The sequence below is a fragment of the Seriola dumerili genome, unplaced genomic scaffold (assembly GCF_002260705.1).
Source record: "Seriola dumerili isolate Sdu_G_001 unplaced genomic scaffold, Sdu_1.0 BDQW01000050.1, whole genome shotgun sequence".
NCBI classification, from domain to species: Eukaryota; Metazoa; Chordata; class Actinopteri; order Carangiformes; family Carangidae; genus Seriola; species Seriola dumerili.
The window spans coordinates 5,067,135-5,089,721 of NW_019174305.1; the positions used below are offsets into that span (position 1 = coordinate 5,067,135).

At 43.4% G+C, this 22,587-nt stretch overlaps 1 protein-coding gene across 2 annotated transcripts; it reads left to right on the forward strand.

Annotated features, from left to right (window-relative positions):
* The first annotated feature begins 200 nt into the window (after positions 1-200).
* Positions 201-21,632, forward strand: LOC111217920 (myotubularin-related protein 7-like). 2 transcript variants are annotated; one of them, XM_022739955.1, is made up of 15 exons: positions 201-421; positions 1,240-1,365; positions 2,407-2,569; positions 2,829-2,986; positions 12,359-12,487; positions 12,581-12,715; positions 12,906-13,038; positions 13,195-13,304; positions 13,532-13,657; positions 13,911-13,960; positions 16,321-16,521; positions 18,075-18,209; positions 18,468-18,594; positions 20,073-20,451; positions 21,290-21,632. In XM_022739955.1, exons 1-14 carry the CDS (start codon positions 398-400, stop codon positions 20,415-20,417), a joined length of 1,962 nt encoding a protein of 653 aa, XP_022595676.1. In that variant the 5' UTR covers positions 201-397; the 3' UTR covers positions 20,418-20,451; positions 21,290-21,632. The 2 variants fall into 2 exon arrangements, with proteins under 2 accessions (XP_022595676.1, XP_022595675.1); XM_022739954.1 differs by having other exon boundaries at positions 20,073-21,632.
* The last annotated feature ends 955 nt before the right edge of the window (positions 21,633-22,587 follow it).

The window sequence follows — 22,587 nt, forward strand, 5'->3', positions numbered from 1 at the left end:
ATAAACTTCGGTTTCGCACAGATACATTGACAGAGCAGATTATGGGATGGATGTGTATGAGACTCCTGCTGAGGATAAAGTAAATAAACCTGAAAAGACTTTGTTTTATTTTGAAAGGTATAACCGGAGGCTGGGTGTTTTATTGCCGTTAACGGGACAGCGGAGCAGGACGCCGGAACGCAGCGGGCATCAGCGTCAGTGTCGGAGACAGAGGGAGGTCCGGGACCGTTACAGATCAGAATCCCGTTTCCTCCAGGTTAATCCGGATTTAGAAGGAAACCATGGAAAACGTTACCGCAGCTCGTCTGATGAGGTGAAACTACGAATTTGACCGCTGAGGGTAGAAACCGCACAACACTGCTGCTCTTCTTCATCTCCACCATTTTGGTTGTCAGTGATGGAGCACATCCGGACGCCCAAGGTACCGACACACAGCATCTCAGCGCCGATGACTCGGCTCTTTGTCTTTGTCCTCCTCTGCTGGAGGAGTCAGATGTTTATTACACGACCTAGTGTCTGACCACAAACTGACCAGTATCTGAGCAGTATCTGACCAGTAACTGACCAGTATCTGACCAGTATGAGACCAGCATCAGGCCAGTATATGACCAGTATCAGACCATTATGTGACCAATATTTGACCGCTATGTGACCAGTATGAGACAAGTATGTGAGCAGTAGCAGGGAGCCGTCCTGTGGTGACAGGAGACATGATGCTGGTGTCTCTGTGTTCACCTGCTCAGTAATATAAGTCATCCACCGTGTTCACAGTGACATCACAGTGACATCATAGCCTGTCTGCAGCTGACGTTACGTGTCCGATAATGGACTCAGTAACTGTAGGTCAGTTCCTGCTGCCACAGACGTTTGATTCATGTGGGCCTATCCTCCTCCTCCTGCTCCTCCTCCTCCTCCTCCTCCTCCTCCCTCCTCCTCCTCCTCATCATCATCATCATCATCATCATCAGAGTCTGACTGTGGTTGTAATGGAGCTGAGATGAGTTAGTATGGATTGTACATTATGCAGACATCTGTATACTGATACACACATTACACTAACACATCCCACTTGTACATGTCAGTACATGACGTTTGTGTATGTGTGTGAGTTACCAAAGGAACCAGATTACTTTAATTGAGTGTTTGAGCTGATATTACAGTGTAATGATGTGAGTGTACAGGCGTGCTGTGTCTTTTTAATGTGTGAATTTGTCCGTCTCTGATGTCCGTCCGTGTCAGGTGGAACATGTGCGTCTCCTTGACCGGTCCTCGGGCCAGAGGAAGGCCAGCATTGGGACTCTCTACCTTTCTGCTACACACTCCATCTTTGTCGAGAACAACCCTGAGACACGCAAGGAGACGTGGGTAAGCTGAGACAGGAGGTGGGGCTATGGGAAACTCCTTTAACATCTCGGTAACGTCCGTGATAATATGAACTGTATATCTCTTCATTGTTATCATAATCATGTCTCTGCCTGAGTGGAGGATCAGAAAGCTTCACCTAAAGTTACATCCCTCATGTCCCACCTAAAGTGTGACTGACAGGCTGATCATATGTCTCTCCTTCATCCACCACCGGGAAACAGATGATCTGCTCTGATTTCACTGTGGAGAGCAGAGGCAGTAGAGAGAAAAGAGTGCTGCAGCAACTGTAGGGGGATGTAGCGTGGACACACCTGTGTTTGTGAGGCTGCAGACAGATTGTTACCAGTTGCTTGAGATAGACATGAAAAATGATCTGCAGAGGAGGTTTAGTGTGACAGTTAAAAGCACTGGACAGTGACACTCAGGCTTCATCGTTAGCTACAGAAACAATAACAGCTGACCTGTTCAGATTCATTCTCTAAGGCTGGATGAAGAACTCAGTGCAGCTCAGATTCAAACTCACCAAATGTTTGTTTATTACGCAAGTTTAAACAAACAGGAAGTTCAAGTAGTGCAGCTACAACATGTCAGTCTGTAGCTCCTCCTCCTCCTCCTCCTCTTCCTCTGTGTTATGTCAAGAACTGTGAGTTGGACAATCAGATCTCCTGCAGGAGGCAGAATAGGAGTCTGACCTGTCCCTCTGGACTGGACTAAATAATGAAGGCATCCAGGGAGGTCAGATTTCACCCGACAGGCACCAACTGTGTAAACTTACAGGAATAAAGAAGACAGGTTTCAGTTAGCTGCTGTAAAATAACAGCAGATGTCTGCTTCTTCCTCTTCTTACTCCTCCTCTTCCTCACCACATGGCTTTTACTTCCTGTGAGAAAAGGCCAGAAGCTTAAAGTGATGTTGACACTTTTCTGGAATGTCAGATCACAGTGATGTGGTGTGAGTTAGTTTTTATATAATGCTGACTGATATTAGAGTCAGAAGGATCTGAACAGTGTGTGTGTGTGTGTGTGTGTGTGTGTGTTCCAGGTGTTGCACAGCATGGTGAGCAGTGTGGAGAGGCCGGCCAGCAGTCCTGCGGGGAGCCAACTGATCCTGCGCTGTAAGGACTTCCGGGTCTTCTATATCCTGGTCCCTCAGGAAAGAGACTGTGTGGACGTCCATGCTTCACTGGTCAGGTTGTCACGACCAGGTGTGTTTGTGTGTTTGTGTAAGTGGGTTGTTGTGTCATGAACAGGTGTGTTACTTTTAAACTTGTTAAGATGATTTACAATGATTCTCTCCTCTTTCTTCTTCCTCCTCCTCTTCCTCCTCCTCCTCTCCTCGCTCCTCCTCTCCTCTCTCCTCCTTCCTCCTCCTCTCCTCTCTCCTCCTCTCTCTTCTCCTCCTAATCTTCCTGTCCTCTCCTCCACTGTCCTCTCTCCTCTCCTCCTCTCTCCTCCTCTTCTCAGAGAAGTACATTGAGCTGTACTGCCTCTCCTTCAATCCCAATGTGAACAAAGAGGAGAGGGAGGAGTCATGGAACTTCATCGACCTTGTGTCAGACTACAAGAGGATGGGAGTTCCTAACAACCTGTGGGTGACAACAGCAGCCAACAGTGAATACAGGGTCAGTCTTTGTTTTAAGAGAACAAGAGAACTTCTACTAGTCATTACTGTACACACTGTCTGCTCTGCAGTTGTCTGCCTTGTACCAAGGACATTTATAGGGTCATAGATAAGATAGGTCCTTATCTGGAGGAACCTCCTCTAGTGGAGCAAACAGCAGCATGTCCACTGATAAATACTGAGCCTGTAGCGGAGGGCTACAAACCTGTACTGTATGTATGGCAGCACGCTTAAGCTACCTAAACCCAACTGCACAATTAAGCTAATAAAGGTAGGCCGCTAGCCACTACCGCAGGCGTCCCACTATGGACATGAAGATACTGTGGACACTCACTAAATGACTGGGAAGAGCAAAGGGATAACGAAAATAAACAGTGTAGATTTATTACAACACTAAATAAACAGACATAAACACACTCAGAGTAAACAGAGTAAAACACTAGATTTACATATGTTAAATCACTGAACTATTTCCCACACTAATGGTACCAAGTTGCCCGGGGTTGGAGCTCACGTGGAGATAACGTCCCAGATGATGGAGAAGGAAAGGGGGGGGGGGAGGCAGGCGACGAGGGGGGGTTATCAGCTGCAGAGTCATGGGTATCCACGTTGTTGGGAACGTGGTTGACGAAGCAAAACTAGCCGCGCTGGCTAGCAACTCCCAGCCGACGCAGTCGGCGAAATCCCTCAGGTAGAGTCTCACATTGGCATAAAGGTCCGTTAGGCTACCAAACCTAAGAGCTAAGAGAGCTAGGAGCTAAGTGTGGCTACTTTAGCCGAAGCAGTCTCTTTCTTTTCCTTTTTCTCAAACTTGCACGCACGCACACACACACACACACACACACACACACACACACACACACACACACACACACACACACACACACACACACACACACACACACACAGGATCGCGCACCAATCAGGACGCAGTGCGCCGACAGACTACAGCAGCACCACCAGAACCACAAACAACATGCGCACACTCAACATGTCCCGCATTAACCAAACTATACAGAACAGTTTTAATAATGAATAGAAAATAATAAACTGAAGCAAATCGAATAGGAAAAAAGGGAACTTAACAGGGCAGCGGCAAGGGGAAAATATATATTACTCAAAATGAGCTTAATTGAACTAAATATATACAATAGACTCTGAGGCTTCAGTACAGAGCCATTTAAACTGCTTTAATTACTGAGGTATTTAAATTACTTTAAATACTGAGGCAATTAAACTACTTTACTTAAATTCTAAGGCATTTAAAATACTTAAAATACTTAAACACTGAGCTATTTAAACAACTTTAAATATTTCAATTCTGAGGTATTTAAACTACTTTAGATACTTAAATACTGGGGTATTTAAAAAACTTTAAATACTTAAATACTGAGGTATGTAACTACTTTAAATACTTAGATACTGAGGTATGTAACTACTTTAAATGTTGTTGTTTGATCAGTTAACCACTTGAATTATGATTAATTGCAGATTTTGAAGGATGTAATATGAAATCTACATTTGTGTTGTTCCTTCCTGTCATTATTAGTTCCATTAGGTTTAAAGGCTGTTTCATTTAATGTTTTATGGTCATGGTGGAAAACGGTTGTGTGAGTTTATAGGTAAGATCTAGATTAAATAATTCAGAAGTACCATGGAAAATACTTCTCTTCTCCAAAGTTGAAACAAAGGAGAAGATGGGCCACGCCCCGGAAACGTGCGCCAGCCCCAAGGGGATAAAACAGTTGTGATGATTTCACACATTGTTCTTAGTTATTGACTGTTAGCAACCGGCTCTTAGCAACCGCTCTTACTCATTGCTTTTTGCCATTTAGCACTTATTTGTTTTGTCCGCCTTCTTTGTTCTTTCTGTGCCACATGCTCCAAGCAACTTTTTCTTTGTCTACATGCGCGACCTTTTATTTTTATAAGCCAAGTCAAAACCAACTCAACCAAAACAGCCTAAACAGAGTAATTTTTGTAACTTGTAATTACTATCATGTTTTTCTTTTTGAAGATTTTTGACAGTTTAGACTAATCTGGCCAACGCCAGTCTCCTCTAAAGTTATCCAGCAAAGATTAGAGTTTATTTCGCATCAACCAGGCAGATAACACGACCTGCCCGCGACCGCCTGCAGAGAAGCCTACAAGAAATCAAGAGTGCCCGTGACAGAAAGTCTCCTAGCAAACTCCACCAGAGATGAATCGCTGAGACACCGGCAGAATCTGTCATCGTGATAACGGGACACGGCCTACAGGAAAATCCACCTAGATCCCGCGTCGCCAGGGTTACCACGGCAACCACAGCCACCTGGGTTCCAGCCAAGGGGCCTCAGCTACAGCGCAACTCACAGTAGGCCGGTCTTAACACTCTGCTCATGACTGGGTTGATGTCGAAATATAGTAATATTTAACCATCAAATCTCATTCGTAGACCTAGACCTATCATTATCTGTATAGCCATAGCCATAACATATTCTCTCCCATCATTGCCACTAAGTTCATTCCATTATTATTTTCATCTTTATGATTATTACACATTGCATTTACTCTGTAGATAATAGTTTAGTTAATAAACTTTATTTACACCCAGCTGTTGTCCTGTTGTGTTCTTTTGAAGTAGAGACTGGAGATCCATTGAATCGAGAAGTCACGGCTTCTGATATGAGATTGATCACTAAATTGTGGTGTTCACGCTACATTTTTGGTGTCGAGCGTGAGGCCAATTTTTAATATCACCGTCTTTACTGCAAAAGAACGTTTGATTTAGCTGCATATTGGCTTGGCTGCCTGTTGCTTGTTGTGCGTGAGCACTTAATGGTTAAACCTGCAGCCTTGTCTGTAAATTCATGATTTAAGCGTAGCTTTCAGATTGTTAAGTTGTATTTATAAAGACATGGATGCACGATAATTATAAATATTTTTGAAGCGGGTTACTGCGCCGACACTAACTCCCCCAAACTGGTGGTGGCTGTAGTGTAGCTGTAAGCAACTCCGCTAAAAACACTGTTCAAAGTGTTGAGGCTACAGCCCATTAGCTTTAAGCTATTTGTCAGAAATTACATGCAACAGCGTGATGAAACGCCCATAGAGACGGTCTGTTGGCTGGTACAGGCTATTGCGTGTCCCAATAGTTGTTGACCCGCCCTGAGTGTGGCTAGATTTGTCCGCATATGTTGGTGAATTTAGACCGCCTCAGACCCTTTGTGCTAACCTGTCAGATTAGCTACCTGACCCATTAGCAGCTGTAGCTGGCGTGGCCGTTACCGTAAAGAAGTTGTTTCTGCCCCATGTGATCAGACACACAGCGCTTGTGTCCTGAAAAGAGTGAAAATACCTGTGTTGTTGAACAAAGTGCTTGAACTGCTTGTTTGGAGTCCTTAAGCAGATCGGTGTTGAAAAATAGCTGTTTTTGAACGTCACTTTGCTTTTGTAAATACCCTGCGGTTTGAGTAGAATGCAATAAAATTGTGTTTGTTTGCTGTCAAGTCCCAGAGGACTTGTGTTGAAAAATTGCGGTTACTAAAGGTAATTGTTGCTTGGTGAACACCCCTGTGGTATAAAATGTGAAAGGAAAAATAGTGCTTGCTTACTTGAAGTCCCAGGAAGGACTTGTGTTAAAAACATTCTGATTACTGAACGTAACTCCAACCCGGTGAATACTCATACAGTCCAAATTGTGAATGAAAAGTGCTAGTGCTTTACTGAACGTGTCAGACTGGACTTGCATTGAAAATGCCGAGAACTTACTCAAAATAACATCCACTCGCTAAGCGTGCTTGAGGCCGCTGCCCCTCGCCGTCTATTGTTTGAGAGGCTATTTGCCTTAGCAAAGAAGTTTCTCTGTCTGCGCTCTGAGTGAAATGAAACGCTTTCTACCTGCCTAACGCAGGTCTATCAGTGGGCGGTACTAAGGGGCTATTACTGACGACACCTCACCTCCCTCTCCTTGTAAAACAAGCTGATAGAAATTTGGCGTCATCTGGTGGTGGATTTGGTTAACTGAGTTCGAGGATTGAATTATTCAAACAATGAATGTGTGCATGCAACAGATTGAGATCTAATGCTGTCAACTTCGTCAATTCATAATTTGCTATGTCAAAATCTTTCTGCTAATTACACTATTGAATTAATAAGTGTTGTGCTTAAAAGTTATCAATTCTACAGTTGAAGTGATTAATCTAACACACTTGTAGTTGTTAAACCTAAGGTTCTCATTTATTTAAAGCCAAATTGCTTTAAGACTGCTTGTGGCTCTATGAATGTAGTAGGCTAACACTAGTAACAGCATTAAGGAAAACTATTTTAGACAAATAGTTACAATTGTTGTTTCCCCCCCTTCAGTGTAAATCCCTGTAGCCTACTAACTCCCCATTTTGACTCGTTATCAAATTCTTATCAAATGTCAAATGTATTTGAATTTGAAATTTCACATGTACCCTTATGTCTCTTCACACTATCGTATTAGAGGTGGGTGATATAGCAAATATACTCAACACTTGTTCCACGTAGGATGTATAAAATGACAATATTGCGAACATCGAGTATAAATTGTCACATAATTGTTTTAAAACGCCAGCATGAAGTTCTCTTTGGTGTTTCTCTCCTCCGTTTTATCAGTCAGTGGTGGCCAGTGTATTCTTTTATGCTGCAGTCTTCTGGGGCAGCAACTTGTCCCACATGAACAAAAAGAGAATGGACAAGCTGGTCAAAAAGGTAGTTATATTATATATATATTATAGTTATATATTTTTTATGTCTGTTACATTCATATAAAGTCCAGACATTTAAACTATAGGCTAGTGAAAGGTGTCAGTTATTTATAATGTTGCTGGTATCATATCAGTATGACTATCAACAAATGTTTCCCTGTCTATTTTTGCTGGGAACCACTCGTCATGAGTGAAAAACAGACGAGATGCTGAATCTCTAGATCACACAAAACAGCAGCAAAGCATGAGAGTGTGTCTCTTTATGCATCAAAGGGTTAAATCATGTATGTATGAAGTTCTATAGAGTAGATTTCAAATTATTGCAATATTGTGATATATATCGTGTATATTGCCTCCCTGGGATTTGCAAAACAAATACAGTCGCATGCTAAGCAGGCAGAGCCCACTACCATTCGAAGCCTCAGTACAAAATCCTTGCCCATGGAGCTGGAAGGGGCTCCTGGCGGTGAACTGCATGGCTCAGCCACACACCCTTCCAGAAGTTATTGGCCTACTAAATGGCAAAAACATTTTCTGCCTGAAACAACTTATAGGGACCATAAGTCTTCCAGACCACATTGGCCTGACAAAGTCAAACTTTTACACCTCAGATCCCCGCCGAAGTAGGTTCCCACCTAACCAATGGGAAAACTGTAAGGCTTGTGAGTATAAGTGAGTATAAGGGACAGAAAAGGTGAAACCAAACTCCATTCCATCAGCATCAATCTGATGAGAACATGAACAAAGACAAAAGCAAATGATCCTTTCAGCAGGAAAACCAACAAAGCTAGAAGTAAGACTAAAACATCTGAGCCAAGAAGACCTAGAAACTATCAAGCATCTTTTGAGTGACTGGCTTAAGGAGGAAAGCAAAAAGCTGATCTCGTCCCAGTCACATTGGTAGCACCAAAAACTACAGCTCAACACAGTCACTCAAACCAGCCAACCGGGGTGGTTGAAGAACTTCACTAAGGCCACAGTGGACAAGGGTCTGCTCTGCCCCAAAGCCAGACCTCAAATCCAAAATATATCAGAACAGCGGGGTGAGAAGTCAATCTCTCCCAATGCAGTCTCAGTGGCAAAACTGGACTTAAAAGACAAGTCCTCTAACAAGGTCATGTCAGCTGTTCAACTTGGACCACCCTTCCAACAGTTCCTTTTAATGACAAAGGTGTTATGCGAACACCACACCTGTACATAACAGTTGAAGAAGCACTTGTACACAACTCACTCCTTAACATGGCAGCAGATGTCACCTTGATGTCATCAGCACTATTCAGTAAGCTGCGCACGTTAATGTACCGATCAAAGAAGGACTTGAAACTCCAAACCTGTTCCCAAGAGGTGCAACTGTATGCCCCCACCAGTGCCACAATGCCAATTCAAGCCCACATCTCACTATGTGCAGGCCACATAAACACCAAAATGACCTCGGACCTTGCCCAGAAACATCTGGGCAATAGCAAAGACCTATTATGACCAAAAAGCTTCCAATGACAAACTCCAAGTGGGGGACACATGACTGTACCACGCTCTCACTCAAACAACTAGAACAGCCAGTTCACGCATGGGAAGACTTACCTGTGAATCTCTTCCCCAGTGCTCAAGTCCCTACATGTTCTTAGACAAACTCTTTCCACAACAAGGCTTGGAAAACTCAGAAAGGGCCAACTTCCAAATAGCTCAACCGCACACAGTGCAAACCACATGAAACCCCCATGGATCTCATCGGAGGCAATCTTGTCCCAACCAGGTCATAAATAATAAACATCTGTAAGCACCCAAGGGGCCAATTAACAGTAGTTGAGTCGTGACAACTGTTCTCACTACACATATTGTGACAGGAAATAAATTACAGTGTACATTTGAAACACCCTAAGGTTCCAGGTATGAGTGTAAATGGTTAATTTTTAGTATTGGTTGTGTTGATAGAAGTCACAGAGCACCTAAGAGCCAGGTATCATGTCTTCAGTCAAATCCACCTTTCACAATCCTCCCTACCATTTGAACATACCGCGTTTCATGACCATGCTTGACGACCGTGTTAGCGTAAATTGTGTACAAGTGGGGGTGATTCAACAGGTCACAGATACATTTATAAGACCCCGGTCAAGACCACAGGTGTAGTGGACACACTGCTATGCTGGTATCGATACTTTAGGTTATCTATATCTATGCTTGCACTCAACTGGTAACCATGCTAATGCCTGCTATGCTTTGGGATACTGGTCCCTCAATTGTCAGCCTAGCCTTTGTAACATTTGACATGTGTACCTAGACATACCTTGGCCTTCTTTCCCTGTGCAAGACACCTTAGTCAGTATGACAGCAGACTGAGTTGGTGTAAATAATGTAATAAATGCTAGATAACCCTGTAACCCTGTATGAATAGTTTACCCCCGAGTAGACTGGGTCCAATTAGTTATAGCAATATGGAAACCTTTAGAGGTTTCCATTTTTTTTCTTTTTTTTGGGTAATTTTTTGTTTATTTCCAATAGTTAAACATAGGCCCTGCTTGTTTAACTAGTAGCATACCTGCCGATATCAAAGGTAACTCTTATTTAGCCTTGCTGAGAAAAGCTACCCAGTTCTGTTTTTAAAAGACATCAACTCTGATCATGGTAGCTGTTGCTATGCTCCATGTTCCTTATGCCACTGATGTCCTCAATTCAGCAGTCCAATGCTCCCTGGATTGCAACCATTGAACTGCATGGGGGATATGTAGCAGACATACCAGGTCTGGCATCAGTCACAAGTCATTAAAAAAGTTAACTTTAAGGACATGCAGAGTTATGGACCCAAAATTGACCCTTTCCTACTGTTCCCACCATCAGACTATCAAATTGATAGGAAACAGAGACAAAGGACCCTTCTCTCACAAACAGACGCGCTGCTAGCATGTCAGAGAGATGCTCAAGAAGAATATTAAACGATATATCTAACTATTCTGTAACCTATGTGATGTTTCTATGTAATGTCAATTCCCAGTCTATCCTCTAGAATGGCTGAAATATAACATATAGGTTTCAAGACAATATCTTTCATGTGACCATACTGTCAGCATCTTTCACACAACAGACATCACAGACACCCACAATGTCTTTATTATTATCAATATAGTCAAAGAACTGATGTGTAATAGTATATAGTAGTCATTGCTTTTTTCGCCTTTTCGCACTTAATTGTTTTGTCCGCCTTCTTTGTTCTTTCTGTGCCACGTGCTCCAAATAACTTTTTCTTTGTCTACACGTGCAATCTTTTGTTTTTATAAGCCAAGTCAAAACCAACTGAACCAAAACAGCAGAAGTGCCTCAGAGTAATTTTTGTCACTTGTAATTACTATCACGTTTCCTTTTTTTTTAAGATTTTTGACAGTTTAGAGTAATCTGGCCAACGCCAGTCTCCTCTAAAGTTATCCAGCCCTAGTTAAGTGCATTAAAGTTTATTTCGCATAAACCCGCAAGAGCAGCAGACAAATAACACAACCTGCCAACGACCGCCTGCAGAGAAGCCTAGAAGAAATCAAGAGTGCCTGAGACAGAACCGCTGAGATCCCCCGTCTTCAGAGTTACCACGGCAACCTCAGCTACCTGGGTTCCAGTCAAGGGGTCCCCAGCATAGCACAACTCACAGTAGGCCGATCTTAACTTTCTGCTCATGTATAGCAGAAATATAGCAATATTTAGTCATCAAAATACCTAGACCTACCATTAGCTGTATAGCCATAGTGTATAGCCATAACATATTCTCTCCCACCATTGCCAACTCATCACACTGCTCATTTCATTATTATTTTCATCATTATGATTATTGTACATTGCATTTACTCTGTAGATAGTAGTCTAGTTAATAAACTTCTTTATTTACACTCAGTCGTTGTCCTGTTGTGTTCTTTTGAAGTAGAGACTGGAGATCCATTGAATCGAGAAGTCACAGCTTCTGATATGAGATTGATCACATTACTCAATGAAGTAATTCAATGTCCTCCCTCAGGACCAGTGCCCCCTTTCAATGAGAGCACATTCTAAATTGTGGTGTTAACATAACAGCAGTCATGCTCCTTAAAGACTACTACAGCTGACATCACAACAACATCACATCTTAGTAAACTATAAAATGAAGTCTGAGGGGAAGTTATTTAATGTTACCAAACACACAAATGTGACACCTGTACCTGTTTGCTAACTAACCAGTTGGGGTTAGCTTTCACAAACATTAGCTAATGAGACAAAATGATGCTGATGTTAGAACCTGTCAAACAGAAATGGAACAACCTTTACATCTGTCGTCATGCCTTTCAACTCTTGGAGGTCTCTCCACGACAGTCGGACTGGTCATATGGACTACCAGGACAAATCCCTGTGGACCACCACAGCAGTGTTCCACTTGGCTGTCAAAACATCCATAAAGTTTTGTGCAGTGGTGCAGGCTGGTCCTAGGATGAGTCCAGATCTGAATTTGTCTCCCAGTCTCACACACACCGTCCTGCTGCAGCAGATACTCGCTACAGCTCCAAATGTGGATTAATCTGCTGCTGAAAATAGTTCTCAACAAATGTGTTAATTTACTCCTGTTTAAGTGATATTTGAAGACGACAATGCTCATCTATTTCAGGTTCTCATCATCTGTATAATAATGTCCCCCCTCCCTCCCCCCTCAGGTGTGTGACACCTACCCCTCAGAGCTGTTTGTTCCAAAGTCGGCCACACCCACTATCATCGATGGCAGCTCAAGGTTCAGGAGTCGAAGACGATTTCCTGCTCTGTCCTACTTCCACCAGGACACACTGGTCAGTGACACATACACACACACACACACACACACACACACACACAGATTACAATGATGATGATGATGATGATGATGCTTTATGGCTCTATAGGCTGCAGTGTGCCGGTGTAGCCAACCTCTGTCAGGATTCAGTGGACGCTGTCAGGAGGATGAGATGATGCTTCAGGCTGTGATGAAGTCCAACCCTGGCAGTGACTACATTTATGTGGTGGACACCAGGCCCAAGGTAACACACACACACACACACACACACACACACACACACACAGAGACCAATACAGCCACAGTAAAAAACACTAACGCACTATGAGCAACAATATTCACATATACGGCACTGTGTGTGTGTGTGTCTGTGTGTGTGCATGTGTGTGTGTGTGTGTGTGTGTGTGTGTGCGCGCGCGTGTGTGTGTTTCCAGCTGAACGCTGTGGCCAACCGAGCGGCAGGTAAAGGCTACGAGAACGAGGACCACTACACCAACATCAAGCTGCAGTTCATCGGCATCGAGAACATCCATGTGATGAGGAGCAGCCAGCAGAAGATCATTGATGGTGAGGAGGGTGTGTGTGTGTATGTGTGTGTGTGTGTGTGTGTGTGCGTGCGTATGTGTGCGTAAGTGTAGAGGTTCTGTAGTTACTTCAGAGAGCTGCTGTTAGTAAACACACAGTTTTCCTCTGACTGTACGTCTTCCTGTCTTCCTCCTACAGTGGGTGAGATGCGGTCTCCCTCCATGACGGACTTCCTGTGGGGTCTGGAGAACTCTGGTTGGCTCAAACACATTAAAGCCATACTGGATGCTGGAGTCTTCATAGCCAGGGTGTGTATACACACACACTCACGCACACACACACACACACACACACACACACACACACACACATACAATATTGCAACTATCTGATTGGTTATAATAATTGAATCCATGTAAAAACTGAATCTTCAGACTCATGGATCGTGAATTTCACCATGTTACTGTATCTGCAGTGACACGCACCCACCTCACCTGTGTGTTTACACCTGTGCCCTGACCCTCTCTCTCTCCAGGCCGTGGCTGATGAAGGAGTTAGTGTCCTGGTCCACTGCTCAGACGGCTGGGACAGGACCGCCCAGGCCTGCTCTGTGGCCAGTATACTGCTGGACCCCCACTACAGGACCATCACAGGACTGATGGTAACACGCACACACACACACACTCACACACAGAGACACATGCTCTTTACTCATCCTTTTCACTCCTCTTCTTCATTCCTCACTCCTCACTCCTTCTTATTCCTCCTCTTCACTCCTTTTTACCCCTCCTCTTCACTCCTCACTCCTCCTCCTCATTCCTCTTCCTAATTCCTCCTCTTCACTCCTCTTCTTCGCTCCTCTTCTTCACTCCTCACTTCTCCTCTTCACACCTCCTCTTCCTCCTCTCTTGTAGGTGCTGATAGAGAGAGACTGGGTTTCCTTTGGACACAAGTTTTCCCACAGGTCAGTAACTGTATTTTATTTTGACAGGTCAACACACTTGATTTCATGATGTCAGACAGTGACGTGTCCTTTCAGGGTAAGAGCATGAGATTTATGTGACCTCTGCAGGTTGTATTTAGAGAGTCAGTGGTTTATGTGACACAGACTGTCCTGTAGGTCAACAGCAGAGACACAGAGGACACAGGAGCAGACAGAGTGACTGTTCCTCTTATTTAAAGCTGGAGCAGGCCGCTCTCCTGCAGCTCTCTCCTCAGATACACACTTCATACACACATTTAAATCTACATACAACACACTCAGATACTACAGGAACATGAAGGTAGCAGCCTGTTATCTGTCCAGGTGAAGAACGCATGTCCATCTGAAGGGACATGCACACACATCAGCCAATAGGAACACACTCTCTCTGGAAACACCTGTGATTGGCAAAAGTCTCCCTTCACATGTAACATGAGGAGCAGCTGCACAGAGAACAAACTGAGAGGGATGATGATGATGATGATGATGATGATGATGATGATGATGATGATGATGATGATGATGATGATAGAGTCAGACTCTGCAGGACCTGGTAAAGGTGACACAACATGAACTGTGAGGGCCAGTCACTGATAAAGACAGGGTAGTAAAACATATGAGGGTGAAATGATATGTAGAAAATGACCTGTAGCCTTCTGCAGCAGAAATGCCTGTTTTATTTACACCCATCCGCCTTTACATTAAAAGCCAATAACGGACAGAGTGGAAGACTTGTAATGTGAAAAACCTGCGTCCTGAGTTTTAAACAGGTGAACCTGTGTGAAGAGTGTGTGTTACCTGGGAAGCAGGTGAAGTCAGGATTCACTTCTGTCTATGAAAAGTACTCTATTGGACAATATACAGTCATAACAAAAACAAACAAACACATGTCAGACTTTCTTCTGATCCAGTAGCCGAACAATATTTAATCCAAAACAGCTCCCTCCTCTGAAGTCAGTGTGTTATTGTTTGTGTTCTTTGACTTCAGTTACGGTGAATTCACTTTGTTGTGTTGTAGGTTTCATTTAAGTAGATCATCAGTCTTCACTCAGTGATCTATAAAAAGTGAAAACATGTTTTAGAAAGTTTTGCTAAATTATTACAAAATCAAAATCAAAATCTCTGATTAATTAAAGTCTTGAGACTCTTCACTATAGCTCCAAACTGTGATCGCATACTTCCTGTTTACTCTTGGTAATTATCACTGAGATGAGTCTAGACCTTAGGTCTGTACTATGAAGCGAGTTCAACATACCCAGGATAGCTTTAAGTTATCTGGGTTAACTGAACCTAACATTGGCCGTCCTGGATAATCTGTACTACAAAACTGGTTATCAACTGGCTCAGTTAACCCTGTTCAACAAGGTGAAATGTAGGTGAAACAGTGTGTGGATCATTGTTGGTTTAGTTTTTATTTCCAGTTGTGGTCTCAGAGTCTCCTCATGTTATTCTGAGCTGCAGTGATGAAGAAGACAGTGAAAGCATCGACACTGTCAGAAATCCTGGCAGATTAAAATATATTTGTTCAATTAAAATGAAGCTAAAATAGTTTTTTATAGTAGTATTTTTATCATTCCTTTAGAAGCTTTGTTTTAAAACCAGTCGTTATTATTTATCACTTTATTTTAAACTCTTTTGTCCCTGTCAGGATCCTGTAGGAATTATGACTCGGTTTTTCCAGTGATTTGATTGGTCAGAAGTTTGGCTGTTGAAAGGTTTTGATCTGATCCTCTGAAGTTAACCTGCGCCAGAGCAGGTTAGGAGTTCAGCATAAGTTACTATGCTGATTTAGGCCTACCCCAGTAACAAGTGAACCACCGTGGTAGGGCTGAAAACCCAGAGTTAAACCTGAAGTTACCTCCATGACCTCAAATCCTGCTTCAGAGTACAGGCCTTCATCCACTTATTTATGATATAGTAATTACAACAGAATTGGACTAAAGGTCTGAAGAGTTTATTCAATAAGAGATTTTAGTTTTTGATTTTGAATACATTTGCAAATCTAAAAACATGTTTTCACTTTGGCTTCATGAGAGTAGACATTGATAAATTATAAACATTAAATATTTCATTACTCATGTCATGACATCATGCTCTTCTGTGGAAGTGTGAAGATCTTCATCTGTTTAGGTAGAAAGGTTCTATATTAATGCAGCCATTTCACTTTCATTATACATAAACAGTATATTAATATAAGTCATGGGAAAGTGGTCTAAGACCTTTGGACCCCACTGTTTATTAATATCTGAACAATTCTTGTTTTTTTTTAACATGTTAACATAGTGAATGTTTTGTGAGTGTGTGTGGGGATGGACAGTAAAGAGAGAGATCTTTCCCTGTAGGTGCGCCCACCTGGATGGAGATCCTAAGGAGGTGTCCCCCGTTATTGATCAGTTCCTGGAGTGTGTGTGGCAGCTGTCAGAACAGTTCCCATGCGCCTTTGAGTTCAATGAGCGCTTCCTCATCGCCATACACACACACGCCTACTCCTGTCAGTATGGGACCTTCCTGGGCAACTGCCAGAGGGAACGCAGGGACATGAGGTAAGAAGGTCGTTAACACAGCTATAATCAGTGTTTTACAGTAACAATCTGAAAACACTGTGACAGTGATGAACCTAAAGAGAGTAATTAGCTGAATCTGCTGCTCTTCAACATGACAGCTAACCGTTCGTTAGCATACTGTCTGCTCAACATGAGACCTTACAGTTAGCATACTGTCTGTTCAACATTACAGCTAACAGTTAGCATACTGTCTGGTGCTGTGTCTCAATTCTCGTACTTCCATACTCACACTTGTTATTTTGAGTGCATAAGTGCATTCACATCATAGACTGTAAATAAAGATGCCTCTGTGACACCCAGAGGTTTCTGAAGAGCGGTTTTGAAGCTCAGAGTGGGCCGTATGCTGCCACCATCTTGCCAGTACCTGACTCTGCCAAACTCCTGGCTAATACAAAAATATGCAAAAAAGAGGGGCGCGTACACAGTGTACTACATGTGAGTATACTGAGTACACAGTTTACTACTTGTGAGTATACTGAGTACACAGTATGCTGTGAGTATACTGAGTACACAGTGTTCTGTGAGTATACTGAGTACACAGTGTGCTGTATTAGAGTATACAGTGTACTACATGTGAGTGTACTGACTGAAGTATCTGATGTGAGACACAGCAAGGTTCAGTTAGAGAGAGCTGCCTATGACTCATAGCCTAGCAACAGCCTTGACAACGACACACTGATTGATTGATGCACATTCAGACCAATCAGTCTTGAATTCAGACACATGGTACATCGTTTGTTTTTATATTGTGTTTGGTGATAGTGAGTGAACATGATGTCTATGTAGAACTGAAAACAAGTGTAATATTATAATAATTATATTAATTGTGGTGAGAACTGGCTTGAAACCAGAACGTCTGGTCTCTGTAAACTAGTTTAACTAATCAGCTCTGTTTTAGTTTGACAGAGATCACAACCATAAAAAGTCAAAAGGCCTCACATCTACATCTCACACCTGTTACTTTTCACCTTCACTGCAGTTAAATAAGGATCCACACATTAAACAGGACTGAGTGACCTTATTTATGACGCAGGAAAATTACATCCATAACATCGATTCATTTTATTGGCGTCACATTTGTCCTTACCTCTGTGAATCTGTGGCACATTGGTCTGGGTGTCTGCCAGCTGCTTTGTGGGTACTGAAGGCCTTTCATTTTGCCAAATAGGATAAAGAGAAGCAAACAGGGTGCAGACCTTAACTGGGATTCAGGCACATAAACCTATTGCCTCTTGAAGATCCAGAGGCAGATTCAAATCTGGATTCAGTGTCTGTTAGCTCCCTGATCCTGGTGGATGGATGCACTGAGAAGACATCTGATTATTTAACAACGAACACCTGACAATGTTGCTGATTCCTGCTTGACAGCTAAATGATTCACGCAGCCACTGCTACGGAAACCAGACCAGAAAAGACCAGAAGAAACCAGACCAGACCAGACCATACCAGTGCTTGTCTCTCTAGACTCTTTTTTTTTTCGCAGTGCAGCGACATAAATTAGGTGTGTGTGTGTGTTGTGTTTGTGTATACAGGCTTCGTGAGCGGACTCACTCTCTGTGGCCTCACCTGTGGAAGGATAGAGCTGACTATACCAACCCTCTGTACAAGGCTGAGCTGAGCCAGAGTCAGGGCGTCCTGAGACCCAACACCACCCCCTACTGCTTCAAGTGAGTCACTGCAGCAAACACACACGTGACACACCTGCTGTTGTAAGTCTGAGATGTAAATGATCTTACCGTTGAAAAGACAAATCAAATGCAGTTGTTCTGTGTATTTATTGTTATATTAAGACATGATAATACAGTATACTACATAACTTTATATTATACAGTATATTCTAAGACAGACAAGCATCACTCCTGGAATATAAAAGTAAATTTTTGTGATACTGTCAAACATCATCTGTTGTCTCTCCTGGTCTCCAGGATGTGGAAAGGTCTCTACAACCACATGGAGAAATCGATGCCTCCTCACCAGTCACCTGCCGACTTCCTGTCTGCCGTGAGGGAGGAGTCCCAGCAGCTGGAGGAGGAGCTGACCAATCACCAGGAGGTACCGCCAGGAGGAACCGCCCACCACCACCATCCGGGCTCCAGACAAGGCATACGGCACACAAAGACACCACCATCACCCAGACTGTGGTCCAGATCTTCATCAGTCCAGATCTATATCAGTCCAGATCAACATTAGTCCGGATCTACATCAGTCCAGATCTATATCAGTCCACATCAACATTAGTCCAGATCTACATCAGTCCAGATCTATATCAGTTCACATCAGCATTAGTCCAGATCTATATCACCCCAGATCTACATCAGTCCAGATCAACATCAGTCCAGATCTACATCAGTCCAGATCAACATTAGCCCGGATCAACATTAGTCCAGATCTACATCACCCCAGATCTACCTCAGTCCAGATCTACATCACCCCAGATCTGTATCAGTCCAGATCTACAGCAGTCCAGATCTGCATCACCCCAGATCAACATTAGTCCAGATCTACATCAGTCCAGATCCACATCAGTCCAGATAAACATCACCCCAGATCAACATCGCCCCAGATCTACAGCAGTCTAGCTCAACATCAGTCTAAGCCTACATCAGTCCAGAGCTACATCACCCTAGGGGCTGGTTTCACAAAGATATCTCAGACTGGTCGAGAAGGAGAGAAGGATTAGAGATTTTTTTTCAAATCAAATTTTTCTTTTTATTGTTTCACTTTTAAAGTAAAACGTCCTTATAACTGTTGAATTCTTCCAAAAGACAAACATTTCTGAGCTTAACTTTAACTAACACGAGTGTGTAAGAACATCCCACCATGACGACATTCTGTATTTGTCAGTGAGGGAGGAGCAGATCTGGATCTGCACAGTAACCGGTCACAGATCTCAACACCTTAAATCTGAATTTTACATCAAACATTATTTCTTGAGAAACTGAAATGTTCTGTCACAATTTTGAGTAGATGATGAGTCAGTCAGAGAGACAGAGAGAGAGAGAGCGAGAGACAGACAGACAGACAGACAGAGAGAGAGAGACAGACAGACAGACAGACAGACAGAGAGACAGTCAGTCAGAGAGACAGACAGAGAGAGAGAGACAGTCAGTCAGAGAGACGGAGAGAGAGGGACAGACAGAGAGAGACAGACAGACAGACAGAGAGACAGACAGACAGAGTGAGACAGTCAGTCAGAGACAGACAGAGAGAGAGACAGTCAGTCAGAGAGATGGAGAGAGAGGGACAGACAGAAAGAGAGAGAGACAGTAAGTCAGACAGAGAGAGAGAGACAGTCAGTCAGACAGAGAGAGGGGGCAGTCAGACAGGCAGACAGACAGACAGTCAGACAGAGATACAGTCAGTCAGACAGAGAATAACAGAGAGACAGTCAGAGAGACAGAGGTGAAAACATGAGCTCATTGGTGAAGGTGATGATGTCGGTGAAGCATGATGATGTCATGAGGCTGCTACATGTGACGGCATGAGGCTGTGACCACTTCCTGAATGCTCTGTGTGTCTCCTCTCTGCAGAGGATAGCTGCCCTGACAGGGCAGCCAATCACGTGGGAGAAGATTGAGGTTCCAAGGAGGAGGAGGACCACCCACCTGCCGCAGAGACACTGTGGGCCGGACCCGCCCACCGCTTACACAGACCCAATCACCAGCCCTGCACAGGACACCGGTCATACAGTCTCCTCTCAACCAGCCAATCAGAAGGACCCAGCTCTCACCCTGCAGATGGAGCCACACACACAGATCAAGAATCACGACCCTGATGACCTCTCCACCTGCAGCGACCTGGAGTCGGGCGTGGCCGACCTCAGCAGCCGCTCGTCCAGCGGCGGGGACTACGCCAAGGACCCGGAGTTAGAATGAGGAGACCTGTGCTACTGCCTGACTGGAAAACAGGGTGAGGGTGACAGAGGAAATGACAAGTGTCCTAAAAATATTTATTCAAACAGCTGGAGAGGAAGAGGAGGGAGGAAGATTAAAGATGGAGATGAGTTTCTCCTTTGTTTTCTCATCAAAGAGAGAAACATCAGTTTCCTGTGTTTCAGTTTGAGAGGCTGCTTTTATACGTGATGTTTATTATGTTTATTTATTGTTGTTTGTATTTAGTTTCAGGGATGAACTGTTACTGTGACACACAGGGGTCAGGGGGACGAAGAGCAATGTGTCTCTGTAGTTGCCATGCTTCACTTTCCCTCCTCATCACCATAATTCAACATGATGATTCACTCTTCTTCACTGATAATCTCCTGTCACTCACATCATGTCTCAGCATCATGATCCCGGTCCAGTCTGGACCTAGTCAGGTGTGAGGGGCCAAGAGTTCAGCAGTACAGTAGTAATGTAATTAGAGTCACATGCATATAATTGGTGTGTTATTGATGTGAAGAGCAGATGGGTGTCATGAGTCAGGACTGGGTAGATGTATGTGGTCTTGGTCCTGGATCAGGGGTCAGGACTGTGCAGATGTGTGTGCTCTGGGTCCTGGATCAGCTGCTACAGACAAACATGAGGTCTGAACACTGGAACCTGGACAGGGACTCAGATGAAGCTTTCGTCCTTGAACTTAAACCTAAACCACCTCAGTCCAGTCCCCCCTCTGAGGGTCTGCAGGACCTGTATCAGGACATGTGGTGGTTCCTCAGCTCTGATGGACTCACAGTCAAAGAGAAACAGTGAAATACATAATGTTCCTGTAGCAGTGTGTAACATGATGTGATGATATTTACCCTCTGCAGCTCGTCATATGATGTTCTAGCTGTTGTCATGGAGACCATGTTTTACTGATATTTATTTGAATCAGCCACAAGAAGAACCTCTGACTAAGGGTCACCTGTCGGACTGGAGAAGCACAGGTGTTTTTGTGTGGTCCAGATCAGTGTCATGGAAACAAGACTTCACTGGACCTTCACCCAGCAGAGAGAGAAGAGATAAACGCCAGAGTGCTTCATCAGCTGGTTCTCACCGACTCTGACAGGAGGGACCGTGTAAAACCAGCGTCACTGACTGAGTCTCTGGATCTCCTCTCCCTCTTGTACATGTCCCCGTAGCCTGTGGTGTGTGTGTGTGTGTGTGTGTGTGTGTGTGTATGTGTGTGTATGTTTGTGTGTGTTGTGTATTCAGTGATGTAACAGATTGATCAATAAAAACACAGTTAAAGGGAAAAGAAGTGTAACATACTGAGTCTGAAGTTTCCTTCAACATCCTGCACAGGTCTTCAGACTGCTGCTGGCTCTGGGAAATTATATGTCAGATCCAGATTTACTGGTCAGGTAAAAGATCCACAGGGACCAGATGACTGCTGTGTTTAGTAAAAGGAGCTGGTCACTCAGAGACTTTGGTTCTGTTGTGTCCACTGATGCTGTGACTCTCACTGTGACTGGTGCACTTTAAAACTTCTCTAACTCTCTAACTTTTAGCTGTTGCCTCACCTTCAGGTGACATATTGACACAAACCTCTTACTGTTCTCTGTCAACCATGAAAACTGTTGACTAACATGTAGAATAAAAATCAGGTGGCTCAGAACGTGATGTAAACATGTCTGAACAGACTGAAACCTGAGGCCTGTACTACGAAGCAGGATTTGAGGTCATGGAGGTAACTTCAGGTTTAACTAGGGTTTCAGCCCTATCACGGTGGTTCACTTGTTACCGGGGTAAATCACCATGGTAACTTAGGCTGAAATCCTAACCTGCTCTGGTGCAGGTTAACTTCAGAGGATCAGATCAAAACCTGTCAACAGCCAAAACTGAGTCATAATTCCTACAGGATCCTGACAGGGACAAAAGAGTTTAAAATAAAGTGATAAATAATAATGACTGGTTTTAAAACAAAGCTTCTAAAAAAATTATAAAAATACTACTATAAAAAACTATTTTAGCTTCATTTTAATTGAACAAATATATTTTAATCTGCCAGGATTTCTGACAGTGTCGATGCTTTTACTGTCTTCTTCATCACTGCAGCTCAGAATAACATGAGGAGACTCTGAGACCACAACTGGAAATAAAAACTAAACCAACAATGATCCACACA